The 14690-nt window shown below is 41.5% G+C and overlaps 3 protein-coding genes across 6 annotated transcripts; 1 reads left to right on the top strand and 2 right to left on the bottom strand.

Annotated features, from left to right (window-relative positions):
* Positions 1–314: 314 nt before the first annotated feature.
* On the bottom strand, positions 315–9335 carry LOC112458026 (alpha-protein kinase 1). Of its 4 annotated transcripts, XM_025021425.1 has the most exons (16): positions 9233–9335; positions 7180–7262; positions 6715–7017; positions 6459–6600; positions 6221–6340; positions 5846–6108; positions 5647–5756; positions 4891–5547; positions 3423–3611; positions 2838–3178; positions 2188–2478; positions 1761–2025; positions 1442–1504; positions 1103–1356; positions 799–946; positions 315–695 (listed from the first exon to the last, which is right to left on the bottom strand). In XM_025021425.1, the coding sequence occupies exons 3-16, from the start codon at positions 6942–6944 to the stop codon at positions 688–690; spliced, it is 3081 nt and encodes a 1026-aa protein (XP_024877193.1). In that variant the 5' UTR covers positions 6945–7017; positions 7180–7262; positions 9233–9335; the 3' UTR covers positions 315–687. The 4 variants fall into 4 exon arrangements, with proteins under 4 accessions (XP_024877193.1, XP_024877190.1, XP_024877191.1 ...); XM_025021422.1 differs by having other exon boundaries at positions 315–946; XM_025021423.1 differs by lacking the exon at positions 9233–9335 and adding an exon at positions 7376–7485 and having other exon boundaries at positions 315–946.
* Positions 9336–9978: 643 nt separating this feature from the next.
* LOC112458033 lies at positions 9979–11362 on the bottom strand. The gene is made up of 4 exons (XM_025021431.1): positions 10940–11362; positions 10709–10822; positions 10475–10631; positions 9979–10361 (listed from the first exon to the last, which is right to left on the bottom strand). Exons 1-4 carry the CDS (start codon positions 11258–11260, stop codon positions 10177–10179), a joined length of 777 nt encoding a protein of 258 aa, XP_024877199.1. The 5' UTR covers positions 11261–11362; the 3' UTR covers positions 9979–10176.
* Positions 11363–11385: 23 nt separating this feature from the next.
* LOC112458032 (origin recognition complex subunit 2) lies at positions 11386–14593 on the top strand. The gene is made up of 10 exons (XM_025021430.1): positions 11386–11475; positions 11851–12225; positions 12367–12441; positions 12514–12723; positions 12821–13107; positions 13208–13422; positions 13498–13627; positions 13719–13959; positions 14028–14258; positions 14332–14593. Exons 2-10 carry the CDS (start codon positions 12132–12134, stop codon positions 14529–14531), a joined length of 1683 nt encoding a protein of 560 aa, XP_024877198.1. The 5' UTR covers positions 11386–11475; positions 11851–12131; the 3' UTR covers positions 14532–14593.
* The last annotated feature ends 97 nt before the right edge of the window (positions 14594–14690 follow it).

The following is a 14690-nucleotide window of genomic DNA, read 5'->3' as shown; positions in this document are numbered from 1 at the left end:
ACACACACAAAAATATATATAGATATATATAACAATTCTTTCGATATAACAATAGAACTTTTAGATATGCGATAACAAAGCTTTTAATTTAAAACACATTTTTTAACTTTGACAGATATAAAAATAGAAAACGTTTCAGGAAGTTTCATTACATTTGCATTCTAATAGTTTTCTGCTGTATTTTTTCTTCATCTCATAAAGCTTATAAAACACAGGATATATTAATTTTCAATTTTAATACGTTTTGAAGAAAATAGTATTTTGATAATAAGAATTCAGAAAGGAAATGTACTTGCAATTATCTTGATCACTTCTTGACATCTTAATCATTCATCCGTTTAATATTTCATATCTTACATAAACTTCGCTTATAACGATAGTCCGACTTAAATATGATAAATTTTGCTATAATTCAGAAAATAATATCATGAGGAAGATGTATTGACGTATAATCTTCGCTTACATCGATGAGTACGCATTAACTCATATTTTATTCCGATATTTTATTCGATTAAATACTCGCACAAATAAATGGAGATTGGAAATCAAATGTTGAAAGATTATTATAGAAGCGTTAGGAAAACGTACATTATCGACTGTCGCTTTTTTTCTTTCATTTGCTGGATTTGATCTTGCCACGTCCGGAAACATTACGACGCCTCGACTCGTTCGCCTCACGCATCAGACTTATAGGTCTGCAATATAGACGGCCTATGTATCTCGATACCGCGCATTATAGGGTATCTTTGTTTTGTTCTTTTTATTAGTTTGCACGGAGCTTGATCGCGATCAACTTACTTTCGATTTCCGACCCTGCAGAGATGAGCTTGGTATGCGGTTGTGCGGTCGTGCTCGGCTGCGGATTATTCAGCTGTCCTGTAGTTGTAGGCGCAGCGAAGCCAGGAGGTGGTTGCATCGCCCAATGCTGAGCAGGTGCGTTCTGCTCCTGCGCACAAAATATAAATAGTTAACGTTTGCATGCATCGTTGACGTAGAATATATTCCGTACAGAGTAAATAAAATTCGCGTTGTTATATTCTATGACGAGTTGTTACTCAAAAAACCATTCGTCAAAAATAAACAAAACACAAAACTTCGTTACCTGTTGCGCGTTATGGGCCACCACATGAGAAGGATGAATGTGGGAAAACTGCCAAGCGTTGGTAGTTTGGAATGGAAGAGGTCTAGACGAAGTAACTATAGCCGGATCAATCGAAGTCCAATCTGCGATAGGTCCGAAATTGTTCCATCCTTTCTGATGCAACGCTTGATGGTGGAACTGCTGCTGTTGTTGATTATTAATCTCACACCAATCTTTCAGGGTATAAACCGCGTCGCCCGTGCACTTGCCGATGTCTGTATGAAAAATTGATCCAATATGTTAAACTACAAATATATTAAAAATATCCGAATATGAAAGATTAATAAGTAAAATTATTACTTTGCGTGTTGAGAAGTGGGCTTCCGTTCGGAAGGTACGCACTCTGCTGAGGTGGCTGCGCTCCTGCAAGCATAACATTGGACGGATTGTCAATAAATCGCGAGTAGCAATATCCCACCAATATCTAAATCTACACGTTCGTGATTCTTTATAGACCGATAGATGTTTACAGATCTTTTTACTTTTTTATAGAAATCCGCGAATTAAAAATTTATCTTTGTGTCTACGGCTACGATAGATTATCGTATACGTATGTAAACTTCACGCACTGTGCACTATGATTCCTGATCCCTGATGGAAAAATTGGAGGAACACTAACCAGAGAGGGCACTATTCGTTGGTGCTGGTCGTGGTATACCGAGACCGAATGAGTTCATGTGATTTGGCGTGGAACCAGGAAAACCCGGTGGCGGGAGTCGACTGCGCTGTCCTAAACTGGTAGCCGTTACAGTGCCCTGTGCTGGGCTCTGTGCGCCGCTTGGTAACAGATTTTGCGGAAGACGGGACAAGAGGGAATGCGACTGAAGCACCTGTAGATTTTGCAAGTGCTGAGCTTGTTGCTGCAAGTGTGCTATATGCGCAACCTAAAACAATATTTGTCTCCGTAAGTTTCATTCAATTCTATATCTCGTGTAAGGTACTAAATTATAGTCCTAAAATTTGATCAAGTTTTATTAAATGTTAATTTACTACGTACTAATAGAAATAAAAGTATCCTTTTTCGAGATTTCGATAAGGATATTTACTTGTGGAAAGTGTTGTTGGTTAAGGCTCGCGAGAGTTTGGTGATGCTGCACCCTAGTTTGCTCCTCTCGTTCTCTTTGCTGCTGTTGCTGCTGGAATATCTTCTGCTGTTGCACCTGCATTTCGTCTTCTAAAAGTTCTGCTAATGCTTTCTGCGTTTCGTGGAAAGGGTCGAAACCTAAATCGTCGTCCGGTTTCACCTCTGAGCCTGCGTCACGATGATTCCGGATTTCTTCGATTGTAGCGTGGCCGTTCTGTTTTGCGTACTCACAATTTTCTTGAGTTTGTTGCGCCTTGAAAATTTTATTTTTAATATTAGTAACACAGTAATACATTAATCTCCAAAAAACTTTTGCATATATGTACAAAGAACGTCTTTTTACTTTTTTTTAGACAGAATATTTTATTTCATTATAAAATGGTTGTATAAAACTCTGTTGGAAATCCACGGGTAGTAGAGGAGCTAAGGGCGATAGCTCAAAACATTTCCATCGATTTATCTTTTGCTGATGATGGTCCGAAACCTGGGCCGAAACGTACGAACATTATTCTATAAAGGAACCTTTGCACACTGTTTACCGCGCCTGCTGACTCTCATTTAGCCCGGTCCTCTACTATTCGTTATTGTGAATTTTATTATAATTCCGCTCACCTGTATATTAAGCCTTTGTTGTAATGAATTTTGTTGAAAGTCTGCCATAAATTTAGATGCAGATGAATTTACAAGTAAGTTAGACGTGAAGGTACCAGATGACGGTTCTGTGAGTGCAGCGGTGTAAGGTGCATTTATATAAGCCTCCTCATCTACAAAACCCTCGGAGTTGAACGTTACTCCCGGTGAATCAGTTGGGCTGGATTTTGATATAATGTGGTTCGTTCGAGATTCAGGCTGGAAGCCGAAAGCAGCCTGCCAATCTTCGCTAGAATGAACTGTCGGTAAGGAATCGGGTATCGTAGCTACTCCCGTGCTCGTCCAATCTAGATTTGTATTTGCTACATATCGAAAAAAAAAAAAATTCATTGGTAATTTTTTCACTGATTACAAAAAATGGAAAAATAGAGAACAAAAGCATCTAGATAAAGCTAAAAATTTTTTAATTCTTTTTCGTTAGGCTTTTTTTGAAAATAAAATATCATCTTTTTTAGAATCTTTATCTAAAGAAAGCAAGTGACAAACAATAATAGCAAAAGAACAAAGGTATAGAACTTATATAAATAAATATATATATATATACACCTGCGAGGGAATTTAGTGGCATCGAAGTGGTGGTTGGTATTTTCTGAAAGGTGTTTGAACTGAAGAAACTGTTATTGTCCGCCTGAAAGATCGACCGATGGTTGAGTTGCATTTGAGATCCATTGTGTAATCCTGGTGGTGGTGGTTGGTTGGCACCTTGTGATGAATTTGTGCTAGCTGGAGACGAACCTACAGATGATACGCAAAAATCTCTATACTACACAACGCGGTCAGAATCGTTTCTATACTCTTGCAATGCCAGAATAAACAGCTATTCAAAATTCAATTCTCTTCTCAAGAAATATTTACATACACGTCACACAAAATTAAATAAGTTACAGCAACAAGAATGTCTCATTAGATGTAAAAGTATCAAAACCAAAATAGCATAACTCATGTAATTTTGAAAAATACAATATATGTTGCGATACATTGAACTCGTGAGAGTAATGTTTACGCTAGCATTTTTTTCATCGGAATCTATAAAGAATATATAACATTTAAGAGTGTACACAAAAACACACACACACAAAAAAAACGGTTACTACTGATTTTTTTCCAAGAATTCTCTTTATTTTGGCATATATCAATAAACTATTCAATGTGTGTTGTTATTCTACATTGTTAAAACATAGTTATAAATTTTGGCTTACTGTACATTATTTAGAATGTTAGAACAATGTATTTAGTTGTTGTGCGCTCAAATTTTATAATGTATGTTCAACAAAAAAGATAAGTATTTTCTGAATAACTCATATAATTTGTTACAAATATTATGATTAACATTATGTCACGTTACAGTTGCTATAATTTTTTTTTTACTTCCAATGACAAATTTATAACAATGCTATTATTTCTTCATAGAAGAAGCTTTATACATATATAAACTTAGGTATTATATATGTATATGTATATCCATATATATACATATATGTATATGTGTATGAATACATATTCACATATATATACGTGTGTATATGTAGAAGTAAAAGCCATAGTAATGTAAGTCAAATTTTTTAAGATATTGACTCGTGTGCATAAACGCAATCTATACAATATATAAATTGCATCTATGCGCATTAGTCAATATTTTAAATTTTAAAAAATTTGACTTACACTATGGCTTTTACCTCTCCATATGTACATATGTTCATGAATATATATACATGTATATACATTATACATACCAATTTATTTTCAAATAATTCATGTATGCAAACATATAAAATAATGAATAAAAATAGTCTTCTGGTAACGATGTTAATGGAAAATTATAACTAAAAAGATAATCAGCGTCAAATGTATCGTTAAATGAAAATATAAATGTAGAACTTCGTGATTATAAATTAAATCAATCAAAATAGTTTCGTAACGTTTTCAACCTATATCGTTTACAGATCTTTATGGAATTCTTCTACCAGGGACTTGATACATATAAAAAGATATATGATCAGGATAAAGAACTCACCCAAAAGAACAGCGGCACTATTTTCCTCGCTCGATTCAGCTAAGTGTTCGGCTTGGTGATTTACGTTCGAGTCTTCCGTGCTCGAGATTGTACTAGCTGGCGTACTACCTTCGCGCTGTTGATCCATTTCACTATCCGAATGCCGGCGTTCCCCGTTTTGAAATGCACCATTTACATTAACTTCGTGAGACTGTAACTGAACTAATTTTGATGTTTTGTTGCTAATTTGTAATGGCTGTGGTTGCTGCTGCTGCTGTTCCATTTTACACTTGTTACCCAATTTTTGCAACATTTCACCGTTTGTATCAGCGGAAAAGTTTCTAACGTCCTTTTGTCCGGTAATTTGCGACTGTGAACTACTTTGCATGTTGATTGAGCTTGATTCAGATCGCGACGTCGTACGAGTACCGTGCTTCTCTTTGTTTTGACTATTTTTATGTTTGTTCCGAACTGCCTGCGCTTTACTTTCGCTATTACTTTTACCCCGCCGTACACCCACACCACTTTCACCCTTATTGTTGTTGTTTTGTTGATGCGTAGGCACCCCGGAGGACATATGACTTTGTTGAGCTACCGTGCTGTTTCCGCTCGTCACGTTGCTGTGCTGTGAAGTTGTTTGCGCAGGTAGTGCTATTTCTTTACAACTGGTTTGTGTACCTAAAAGCAAGACGTTGATACGTAGCGTCAAAAATTCTTGTTAAAAATTTTTAACGTTCAACAATGTCTTATTATGCTAAACAATTTAGATTCACTCACTATTTGTCTGTCCCGGTTGCAACGACGGCCAGGCCTCTTTAGTTTGCGAATTTACAGTTCCACTTTCCCTAACAATACTGCCCGTTACAGGTGGTGATGGCGTCGGTTTCCTGTACGAACGGAGATCGAAATTAGATTCATGCGCGTAACAGCCCCGAGAAACTGTCATTTCTTTAGATAAAGAAATAAATTTTTATACCGTTGGACTGACGCGTGTGCATGTAACGATTGCACAAGCTTGCGCTCGTACTCCTGATGTTTTCCTTGATGCATCTCCTCCTTCGTAAAAGATGCCTCCTGGTCCCCAAGATCATGCAGGTACATGCAATCAGGCTTCGGACAGGCTTGGTTACGCATAAAGTGCGAACAGTACTTCGTCGTTCCTAATGATGTTTTTATTGTCCGTCCGTCCACAACAATGTTATTCACAGCCTCTATAGCACGTAGCGCATCTTCTTGACGCTGTTACAACACGAACAATATTATTGCTTACAATATTTATTACATTTGCTCACTCACGAGGCATCTGCTAAATAAGAAAAACAAAAAATAATAATTTACAAAATCAACTCACTTGATAAGTAACATAAGCCGAAGCACTGGGGCCTTGAGACCCTGCATAGGAAGTACTCTGGTTAATTACGACTTTGTGTATCTTCCCAAATTTCCCAAAATATTCGTGTTTCTTTAAAACCTAAAGCATGCGAAATATTATACGTCGTGATCTCCTTATTTTTAAAGATACGGTGTTTTTACGGAGCTCTTCGCGTTATCGTTCACTTTATAGAACGGCCGTTATCGGCCATACTCACATCAGCATCTGCCAGCCGCATTGGTAATCCTACTACAAACACTAAATTTTTTTGTACTACTCTCACGTTCGCTAGATGTTTCCGATTTTCTGTAACTCTCTGCTTCCGTTGTTGATCCTTCAATCTCTTCTCAGCTTTTATTCTAAAAGGAATAGGAGAGGATAGATCGTTCGGTCCGATAATACGTCTACCGATGAAATCATTTGTCGGTATTAATTAAAATGTCGGACAAATAACACAGATTCGGCGGGGGTACCTTGCTATTTCTTCCTTGGTAAGGGGTTTAAAATCAGCCGGATTTTCAGAGTAGGCCTTTCGACACGCGGGACACAGGCCGTTCTCGTCGGTACGGATTCTGTGCCAACAAAAACGGCATATCTGGTATCCGCAGGTGCACGGGTAGAAACTCAGATCGTCCACCTCCAACGGCTCCATACACAGAGGGCACTCCACCGCATCCTCGCCGCTTTGATTCAATACTGACATCTTCGTCGCCGGTCTCGTGAATGTCACAAGACAAGCAAGCAGATCACGAATATCTATCTAAGTCTGCCGAAGTCTGTAAATAAACCACATGACGGAATCACAAAATCAGGTCGAGATTACGTGATAATATACGATTAACGCCCTGAGATTTCTTTGCCAGTATGCCCGTATCTATCGAACACCGCCAGCTTTCGAATTTCGCGTCCCAGGATGCCGCTACCTAGGTTCCACTTACATGACAAAGTCACCTCGCTCGGTGATTGAGTAATTGACAGTGCTCGCGGACCTCACTTTACACGCCGCTACCTTTGTTCGAATCTGAAACAGATGGGGCGCAACCGTTAGCCATCCGCGAACGGGCCGGACTTACGTCGCGTTTCGCGAGGGGGGGACGCGTCTCTGTCGACTGTCCCGTGGGCCTGTTGACGTACCGTCCGTCTCGTCTCACCAGTCGTACTCGTCTCGCCCACGGCAATGTAAACGTGGACACGCGCGCGACTTTTACGCGAGACGCAAAAGACCAGACGTCAGAAACGTCCGTACGTACGTCCTCGGCCGCACTCCCACGCGCCTCTCCGCGTTTATCAGATCGAAACAGGTGCGCGAGCGGGCGCGAGGGAGGACAACGGGAGAGAGAGAGAAAGAGAAGGGAACGGGAGCACACCGAGGGAGACGAGGGCCGAGCGGGCCCACGGAGGCGAAAGGGCGACGACAGGTCACGAACCGCGAGTTCCGTTTTGACAGGAGCTGTCAGATCCGCGCGAGAGAAAGAGAGCGCGCGCGAGGGAGGGGGAGAGCGCGAGCGAGTGGGAGGAAACGGCGAGGGAGAGCGAGCGAGCATGCGGCAGGGGGGGGGACAAAGGGAGGGAAAGAAAGAGAACGAATAGCGAGAGGTGCAGCGAACAAAGAAGACGTGCACACTGGAATTCTCGCGCGATTACGCACGAGGGCTGCGGATATCGCAGGCGCGCGCGCGACGCCCTACGGAGGGTCGACGACGTCTCTTTCGTGCGGCGCCGAGGTGACGGGAGTTCGTTCTCACCGTGCGCGACGTCGAGGTCGACCGATCGGGAGGGGGAGGGGCGGGAGAAAAAATCCTATGCACAGTACTACAGGGAGAGGGTCACCATCTTTTCTCTCTTTCGCTCTCCGTTTCACCAGCCCTCCCCCTTTTCTCTCGCGGCTTGCGCACGACGAAAATGCGGACCGTATGCACGAGAGGGCGACGATCGGGCGAAACAGCTGTTGGTGCAGGCGTTCCACCCGGAGAGGGCCCGGCGCGGCGAGAGGGCAGCCGAGCAGCCGTGAGAAACGTCAAGCGGGTGCGAGCGAGAGAGAGGATCTCACTGGCTACGCCATAATAGAGGCGAAAAAAATCTAGTTGTGGTGGGGCATGACACGTACATTCCGCCTCTCGCTCGCTCGCCTCTTAGGCCACGAGCCACGAGTACACAAGGACGACGATCTGCGTCTCTCGCTGAACGGGGTGCTCGCGAAGGGGGGAAAAATCACGACTTCAGTGGGCGAGAGAGAGAGAGGGTGAGAGCGCGCGGGCGGTCGGGAGGAACGCGAGGAGGGTCACAGGGAGGGATGGACAAACGGTAGAAGAGGGGAGGGCCGGAGGGGGGGAAATGATGTCGACGAGGCGGGAGGCGGGAGCGAGAGAGACCAACTGCCATTATGTACTGTCGAATCACACCGTCGCGTCGAGAAGGGACGACTCCACGTCGCGATCTTTTCTTCGTCGATCTCGATCTTTCTCCCTTTCCCTCTCTTGCGTGCGTCTACCTGCGTATCTCTCTTTCTCTCTCTCTCTCTCTACACGTTTTTTCCAGGCTAGGGCACGAGGATCCCTCGGCGAATGCTATCCGCGACGACGCGCCCCGATCGGCCGATCCAGGCCTCCCATTTATGTAAACGCGCCGAGAGCGATGAGCGATCGAGCGACGAGGATGGCGTTCGCCACAGGCATCGCGAACGTCACGCGAGATTCCACGTTCCACGATCCATCCGCTAGGGGGGTTGCTGGCCCGGAGCGGACAGCGGACCCGAGTCGCCCGAGAAGCCACGGGGCACACGTACCCCTCTGACTCACTTTAACCTTAATCGCGTGGGCCAGCCTCCTGGCCGTAACCGAGTCGTCGATTCCCAGCGGGATGCTTTCGGATCATACGCGTCCCGATTTCTCTCGAGTCACGCCAAAGTCGCACGACCGGCCCTGCCCGTTAAACGCGCGTCGCTATCACAAAGGCGCCGGAGTAACTCGCACGGGTCCTTTATTTACTTACATCGAGATCGACTCACGAGTCACGACTTTTCCGCTAACAAATCTCTCTCTCTACTGGGAAATTTTTCTATAGTGTTCCACTGCCCCCGGGACCCATAGTTGGTGGTGCGCGGCCGCGACTGCGCATCCTAGCCGGATGTCGCACGCGCCGCCCGTGGCTTGTGTCGTGTGGCTCTTCTTCCCTAGGCGTCGTCGCAACAAGTTACTAGCGATTAATCGTCGCGACTGTCGCGAGTCGCGCGAGAGCACGGAGATCAAAGAACAGTAGAACGATCATAATAAATAATATCCGTAAAATGTGTAAAACTTTGCGTCGTTCATTCGCTCTTCCTCGTTACCGTCACCTCCTCTCTCTTTCAGATCCCGCAGAACTTGCGTTCGTATCTCGCGGCTAAGTGGAAGTGCGTCACGTCGATTCGATGCACCCAACGGACGCGCGCGAATTTCTCCACCGCGATTTCCGTTGTTCGAAACGCAGCTGCGTTCTGAAAATTGATGGGTTTATTACCAATAACTGCCGAGTCCAACAGTGAAAATGTATGCTAAGAGTGACGGCCCAATTCTCAAGCAATCAACCAAGGATGAGAATTTAAATGAACTTGTTTGTAGAAAATTTAAGTTACATAAAAAGTTAGTTCCGAACATACTTGGATTTCTCTAAACCATTATAACAAAAAACTACGGGGAACTGTTTCAACACTCATTTGGTTGCTCGAAAATTGGATCTCTCTCATTAGTTGCTTTCATCGAGCGTAATATAATCCCTTTTATTGCATATTTATTATTAAAAATGTATATTATCATTAAATTTATAGTGCGAGAGAAGGTGAAACTTTTTACAGATTCTCTTAGAAAATTTTCGTACCAAATTCTTGGTTCTTTTTTACAAAGTTATTCGAGTTAAAAAATTAAAATCAAATTATATTCGAGTTATATTCATAATTCCTAGTATGGTTTGAGCGAGCCATGTTTCTTCGATCTCCGTTCGTGAACAACGCCAAACAGTGGATGCCTTGTTTTTAAATTATCAGGAAATTGCACGCCGCAGTTTTCTACAGATATCGGCTTTACTTCCGGCGCTCCAGACAATTTCCTCCTTACCGTTAAGACACCAGCTGGCTTGATATTTACTAGATATTTACAAGAGAAGAATTAGTATCAATACATATATATAATGGAGAGACAATATAACGAGGAAACATTCAAAACTTCTCTTTCAATTTCCTAGTAAAAAGCCTGTTACCAGTCTTATAATGTGGGGTGTCCTTCTTAGAGTTGAAAACACATGTGACGTTGTGATTCGTATTGTGCGCGACTATACAGTACCGTTCGTCTTTAATTCTGAACTTTGACTTATCCTTGAAGGCTATAGTCTGATCACGAAGCTCCTGTGGATTTATCTGCACGCAATGCACAAGATTAATATTCTCGACGTCTCTCGAAACATCAAAGACAATCTTCCATTGTCTGCACTTACTAATCGAGGAATGTCCATTATCCAGAACTCTTCGCTGTCCGAAACATCCTCCAAGCTAAATGTAGAAGATATATTTTCCTCTTCTAGCGTCTCTTTTTGAACTATGTCTTCAAGCTGAAAGACAAATGGAAGAATACAGTTCTTACTCGAGTATTTTTTAATTTTAATGATTTAAATTATAAATTATAAATAATATAATTAGAATTATATAAGTGAGATGAATCCACTTACGGTGCGCGGTCTGGACAAAACTGAGGCAGGCTGTGACAATCCGAGCATCGCCTCGCTCGATTTTTTAACATCGCCGTTGAACCGCGCGACTTCGTCACTCGTCACGTTATCGCCGGACTTGGTAGACCTCTTCAGAATACTTTTGCGCGATTTAATGGGACTGCTAGGCGTCCTAGACTGCGCCTCCGTGTTTATTGTGATAGATTTGCGTTTGTGGTTCGGAGGTGACGTAGTATCTACGGCGTCCTCCATCAACACCATCGACTTGTTCAACTGCGTGTTCAGTTTTGTCACTGAGTCCTCACTAGCGGAGTCCGTCATATCTCTCGAAAATTTATCTTAAATTAAACGCGTGAACTGTCCGACGGAAACAGACGGAACGATCTCGTCACCGTCGCCGACGCCCGTGGCCGTGGCGCGCGCCTGATAGGTTATGTTAGGTTATGGCTAGTTCGTCATGGCTAGTTTTCACGAAACTCGCTCGACAGTGCTCGACAGTTGACAGTGTTGACACGGAACACGCGAGCATTCTGACAGTGTGTATTTGCTTGTGGCCCAATCGTTTCTCTATAGCCTGTAGCCCAGAGACATGGGCCGGTATTCATAGTCTTTAAGATCGTCTTAAGTAATGTCTTAAGACGCTAATACGGCTCTGTGATTGGTTCATAACATCTTAAAATTGAACTTAAGACGGTCTTAAATAACTATGAATACCGGCCATGATTGGTCGCGTTCAGCAGACCAAGGCTACGGTCAACGTGACGCTACAAATGCTTCGAAGCATTCCTCTTCTCTTTTCTTTCAATGAAGGAAGAAAGAGAAGAAGAACGCTCCAAAGCATTTGTAGCGTCACGTTGACCGTAGCCCAAGCCGCTCAGTAGCAGTCAAACGTGATTGGCTCTTACTTTTAGACTCAACAAATCAATGTAGCGTGTTGATAAGACGACACTCAACAGTTGTATCTGCTGAACGCGGCCATTGGTTGTTCACCGCATCGTTTCTTGTTTCTTGTCGCGCTCTATGCGCATCGGCCATAAGATCGCTCATAAATGGCGCCAAAACAAGGATTTGTGACAAAAACACATGACACAAACGGAGAAACTTTCGGGACGTTGAATTTAATCCTCTGGACTCGGCGTGACACGGAGAATTTTATTCGCTAAAGTTCGTGTCAGAGTGAGAGCTGTGTGAGATGGCTTCCGCCAGAAACCTGAGGAGGTCTACGCGAGTGACAACTCGCGTGAAATATACGGAGGATAGCGACGACGGAATACCTGAGGGCACTGGTAAGATTATATTAATATAAATTACGCACGTAAATTGGAGTTTAATCCGTTTTAGAATCTGTTCGACCTCTTGAGATTTCATTTATGTTATCTATATTTACTGTACTGCACTGCCAATGTAGCCTGCACGTTGTTTTGCAGCTCGAGCTGACATACTGAAGGCTGAATTAGAGAAGCAGCTTCAGGATGTCGAAGAGGATGTACAGAAACCACATGGTAATTGATAAAGTTTTATATATGAATTTTTTACTTTACTTTTATCTAACATTGTGTGTTAATGCGCTTCAGAATTATTTTCCGAGAAGGATGTGTGTGGAAGAAAACTGTATGGATTTCAAACACCAACGAAAAGGAATAGCATGATACTTAAAGCCAATCAGTGTCGTACACCCGAGACCCCAAAAAGTTTCAAGACGCTTCCGGTTCTAAAAATTGTTCTTGAAAAGATTACATCAAGTCCTGAAAGTCAAGCCAACAGGGAGGATGTTGATACCAAAGGTACAGTATATCTTGCTTCAGCTAAAGATTTTGCTGCAAATTATGGAAGAACCTATTTGCATCTTTTTAATTTCGTTTTCTTTTTGATAACCATTAGTGTCTCGAAAACGGTATTTGCCCAGTGTAAATTCAAGTGGCGATGAGAGCGTGTCGGAAGACAGTGAATATGTACCTACGGATAATGAAAGCAGTTCAGAGCCTGACGAAACTTCTGATAAAAGTGAGGATAGCGAGAATTCTGATGTGAGTAAGGAAAACGATGCTAGAAGGGGAATTAAGCAAAAAGTGTCGAAACCTTTGCCGAAACCTTTGCTAAGACGTGAGATACAAAGTACACCTAGAAAAACAGAGAGAGGACGTAAGACTGTTGCTTACAAGGATTATGTAAGTTTAACAGGACTATCTTGAATATTTGGCAAATTATGTAAATAATATTTTAATTATGATCTATATGTATATTTAATTAATTAATTTTTTTTTAAAGCACATGAAAACCGACGAGTACTTTGAATCTCAATCAGAAAAGATAGTTACGTCTGATCGTACATTAGGAAGACTTCGGAACGCTCGTCTTACTGAAGAAACACTGGAAGAATTATTAACAAATCAAAATCATATTTCTACGATACATAAGAAACGTATTTGTTCATTGACAGAGAATTGTAGATCGTTCTTTTCTATGTGGCAATTTATATTGGAGTAAGTATTAAGTAGTATGGTTATGGAAAATGTTCTTTGATGGTATTTTACTCTAAGACGTATGTTATGTTTTAGAGAAGGTTACAGTCTGTTGCTTCATGGAGTAGGCTCAAAAAGGAATTTAATAAACGATTTCCATAATGAGATAGCAGATCATCCAACGTTAGTTATAAATGGATTTTTTCCTAGCTTAACGCTGAAAGATGTAAGCGAAAAGTCTATTGTAATTAATAAGTGCATTAATTAATTAAAAAGATATTTATAAAAGCTATAGTATGTATTAAATGTTATTTCAGATACTCGATAACATAATAACGGATTTATTAGATTTAGATTGCCCAGCGAATCCTAATGATTGTTTCGAACTTATCGAAACGGTTATGAAAGATAATCCGGATGATCGGCTTTACTTAATAATTCACAATATAGATGGGATAATGCTGCGTTCGAATAAAGTTCAAAATATTCTTGCCAGTTTAGCAGCCATTCCGAATATCCATGTCGTAGCGTCTGTTGATCACATAAATGCACCACTCCGTAAGTTACATTTATTTTTACGCTAAATTGGAGCTGATTTGTTACTAATTTGTCACTAATTATTTTAGTTTGGGACCATATAAAACGTGCAAAGTTTAATTTTTATTGGTGGGATGCGACAACATTATTGCCATATCAAGCGGAAACTTCGTACGAAAGTTCCTTGCTGGTTCAACAAAGCAGTGGACTCGTGCTGTCTTCTCTCCAGAATGTCTTCCTGTCTCTCACCTCAAACGCTCGAACAATTTACCTAATTCTTGTCAAATACCAATTGAGCAACAGCAGTAGCAATTTTGCAGGTAATTATCGCTCAACTACCGTACTGTTAGCTGTAATAATTAATTTGTTTATTATTTGATGATGCCATTTTAGGGATGCCGTTCAAGGATCTGTATCGAGCAGCACGCGAACAGTTTCTGGTCAGTTCCGATTTGGCATTAAGGGCTCAGTTAACTGAATTTATCGATCATAAATTACTACGAACTAAACGCACAGTTGACGGTGCTGAACATCTGTTAATACCCCTCGATAAGGCCCTCCTTAAACAATTTATGGAACAGCATGGATCGTAATTTATTTGGTGTATTTAGAAAGGTATATATATTTTTGTAAAATAGTCGATATAATAAAGAAGATAAAGTACAGTCATTAAACTGTTAATTCCTTTATTATATATCATTAATTTATCGCATTTTATTTATATATGTAATGCTATACGATCATTAATATAT

This window comes from Temnothorax curvispinosus, unplaced genomic scaffold, assembly GCF_003070985.1.
Source record: "Temnothorax curvispinosus isolate PA1 unplaced genomic scaffold, ASM307098v1 QBEX01008615.1, whole genome shotgun sequence".
NCBI classification, from domain to species: domain Eukaryota; kingdom Metazoa; phylum Arthropoda; class Insecta; order Hymenoptera; family Formicidae; genus Temnothorax; species Temnothorax curvispinosus.
The sequence above is the reverse complement of the archived record's forward strand: the minus strand, read 5'-3'. Positions and strand labels throughout refer to the sequence as shown.

What these genes read in the sequence shown, in the direction of transcription:
- LOC112458026 (XM_025021422.1), bottom strand. Translation starts at nt 6,944, where the DNA reads ATGTCAGTATTGAATCAAAGCGGCGAGGATGCGGTGGAGTGCCCTCTG. An exon ending in GCAACCGGGACAGACAAATA is followed by an intron (nt 5,548 to 5,646) that starts GTGAGTGAATCT and finishes TCTTGCTTTTAG; the next exon opens with GTACACAAACCAGTTGTAAA. An exon ending in ACCAACAACACTTTCCACAA is followed by an intron (nt 2,026 to 2,187) that starts GTAAATATCCTT and finishes ATATTGTTTTAG; the next exon opens with GTTGCGCATATAGCACACTT.
- LOC112458033 (XM_025021431.1), bottom strand. Translation starts at nt 11,260, where the DNA reads ATGACGGACTCCGCTAGTGAGGACTCAGTGACAAAACTGAACACGCAG. An exon ending in TTTTGTCCAGACCGCGCACC is followed by an intron (nt 10,823 to 10,939) that starts GTAAGTGGATTC and finishes TTTGTCTTTCAG; the next exon opens with CTTGAAGACATAGTTCAAAA. An exon ending in CACCCCACATTATAAGACTG is followed by an intron (nt 10,362 to 10,474) that starts GTAACAGGCTTT and finishes GTAAATATCTAG; the next exon opens with TAAATATCAAGCCAGCTGGT.
- LOC112458032 (XM_025021430.1), top strand. Translation starts at nt 12,132, where the DNA reads ATGGCTTCCGCCAGAAACCTGAGGAGGTCTACGCGAGTGACAACTCGC. An exon ending in GGATGTACAGAAACCACATG is followed by an intron (nt 12,442 to 12,513) that starts GTAATTGATAAA and finishes AATGCGCTTCAG; the next exon opens with AATTATTTTCCGAGAAGGAT. An exon ending in ATGTGGCAATTTATATTGGA is followed by an intron (nt 13,423 to 13,497) that starts GTAAGTATTAAG and finishes GTTATGTTTTAG; the next exon opens with AGAAGGTTACAGTCTGTTGC.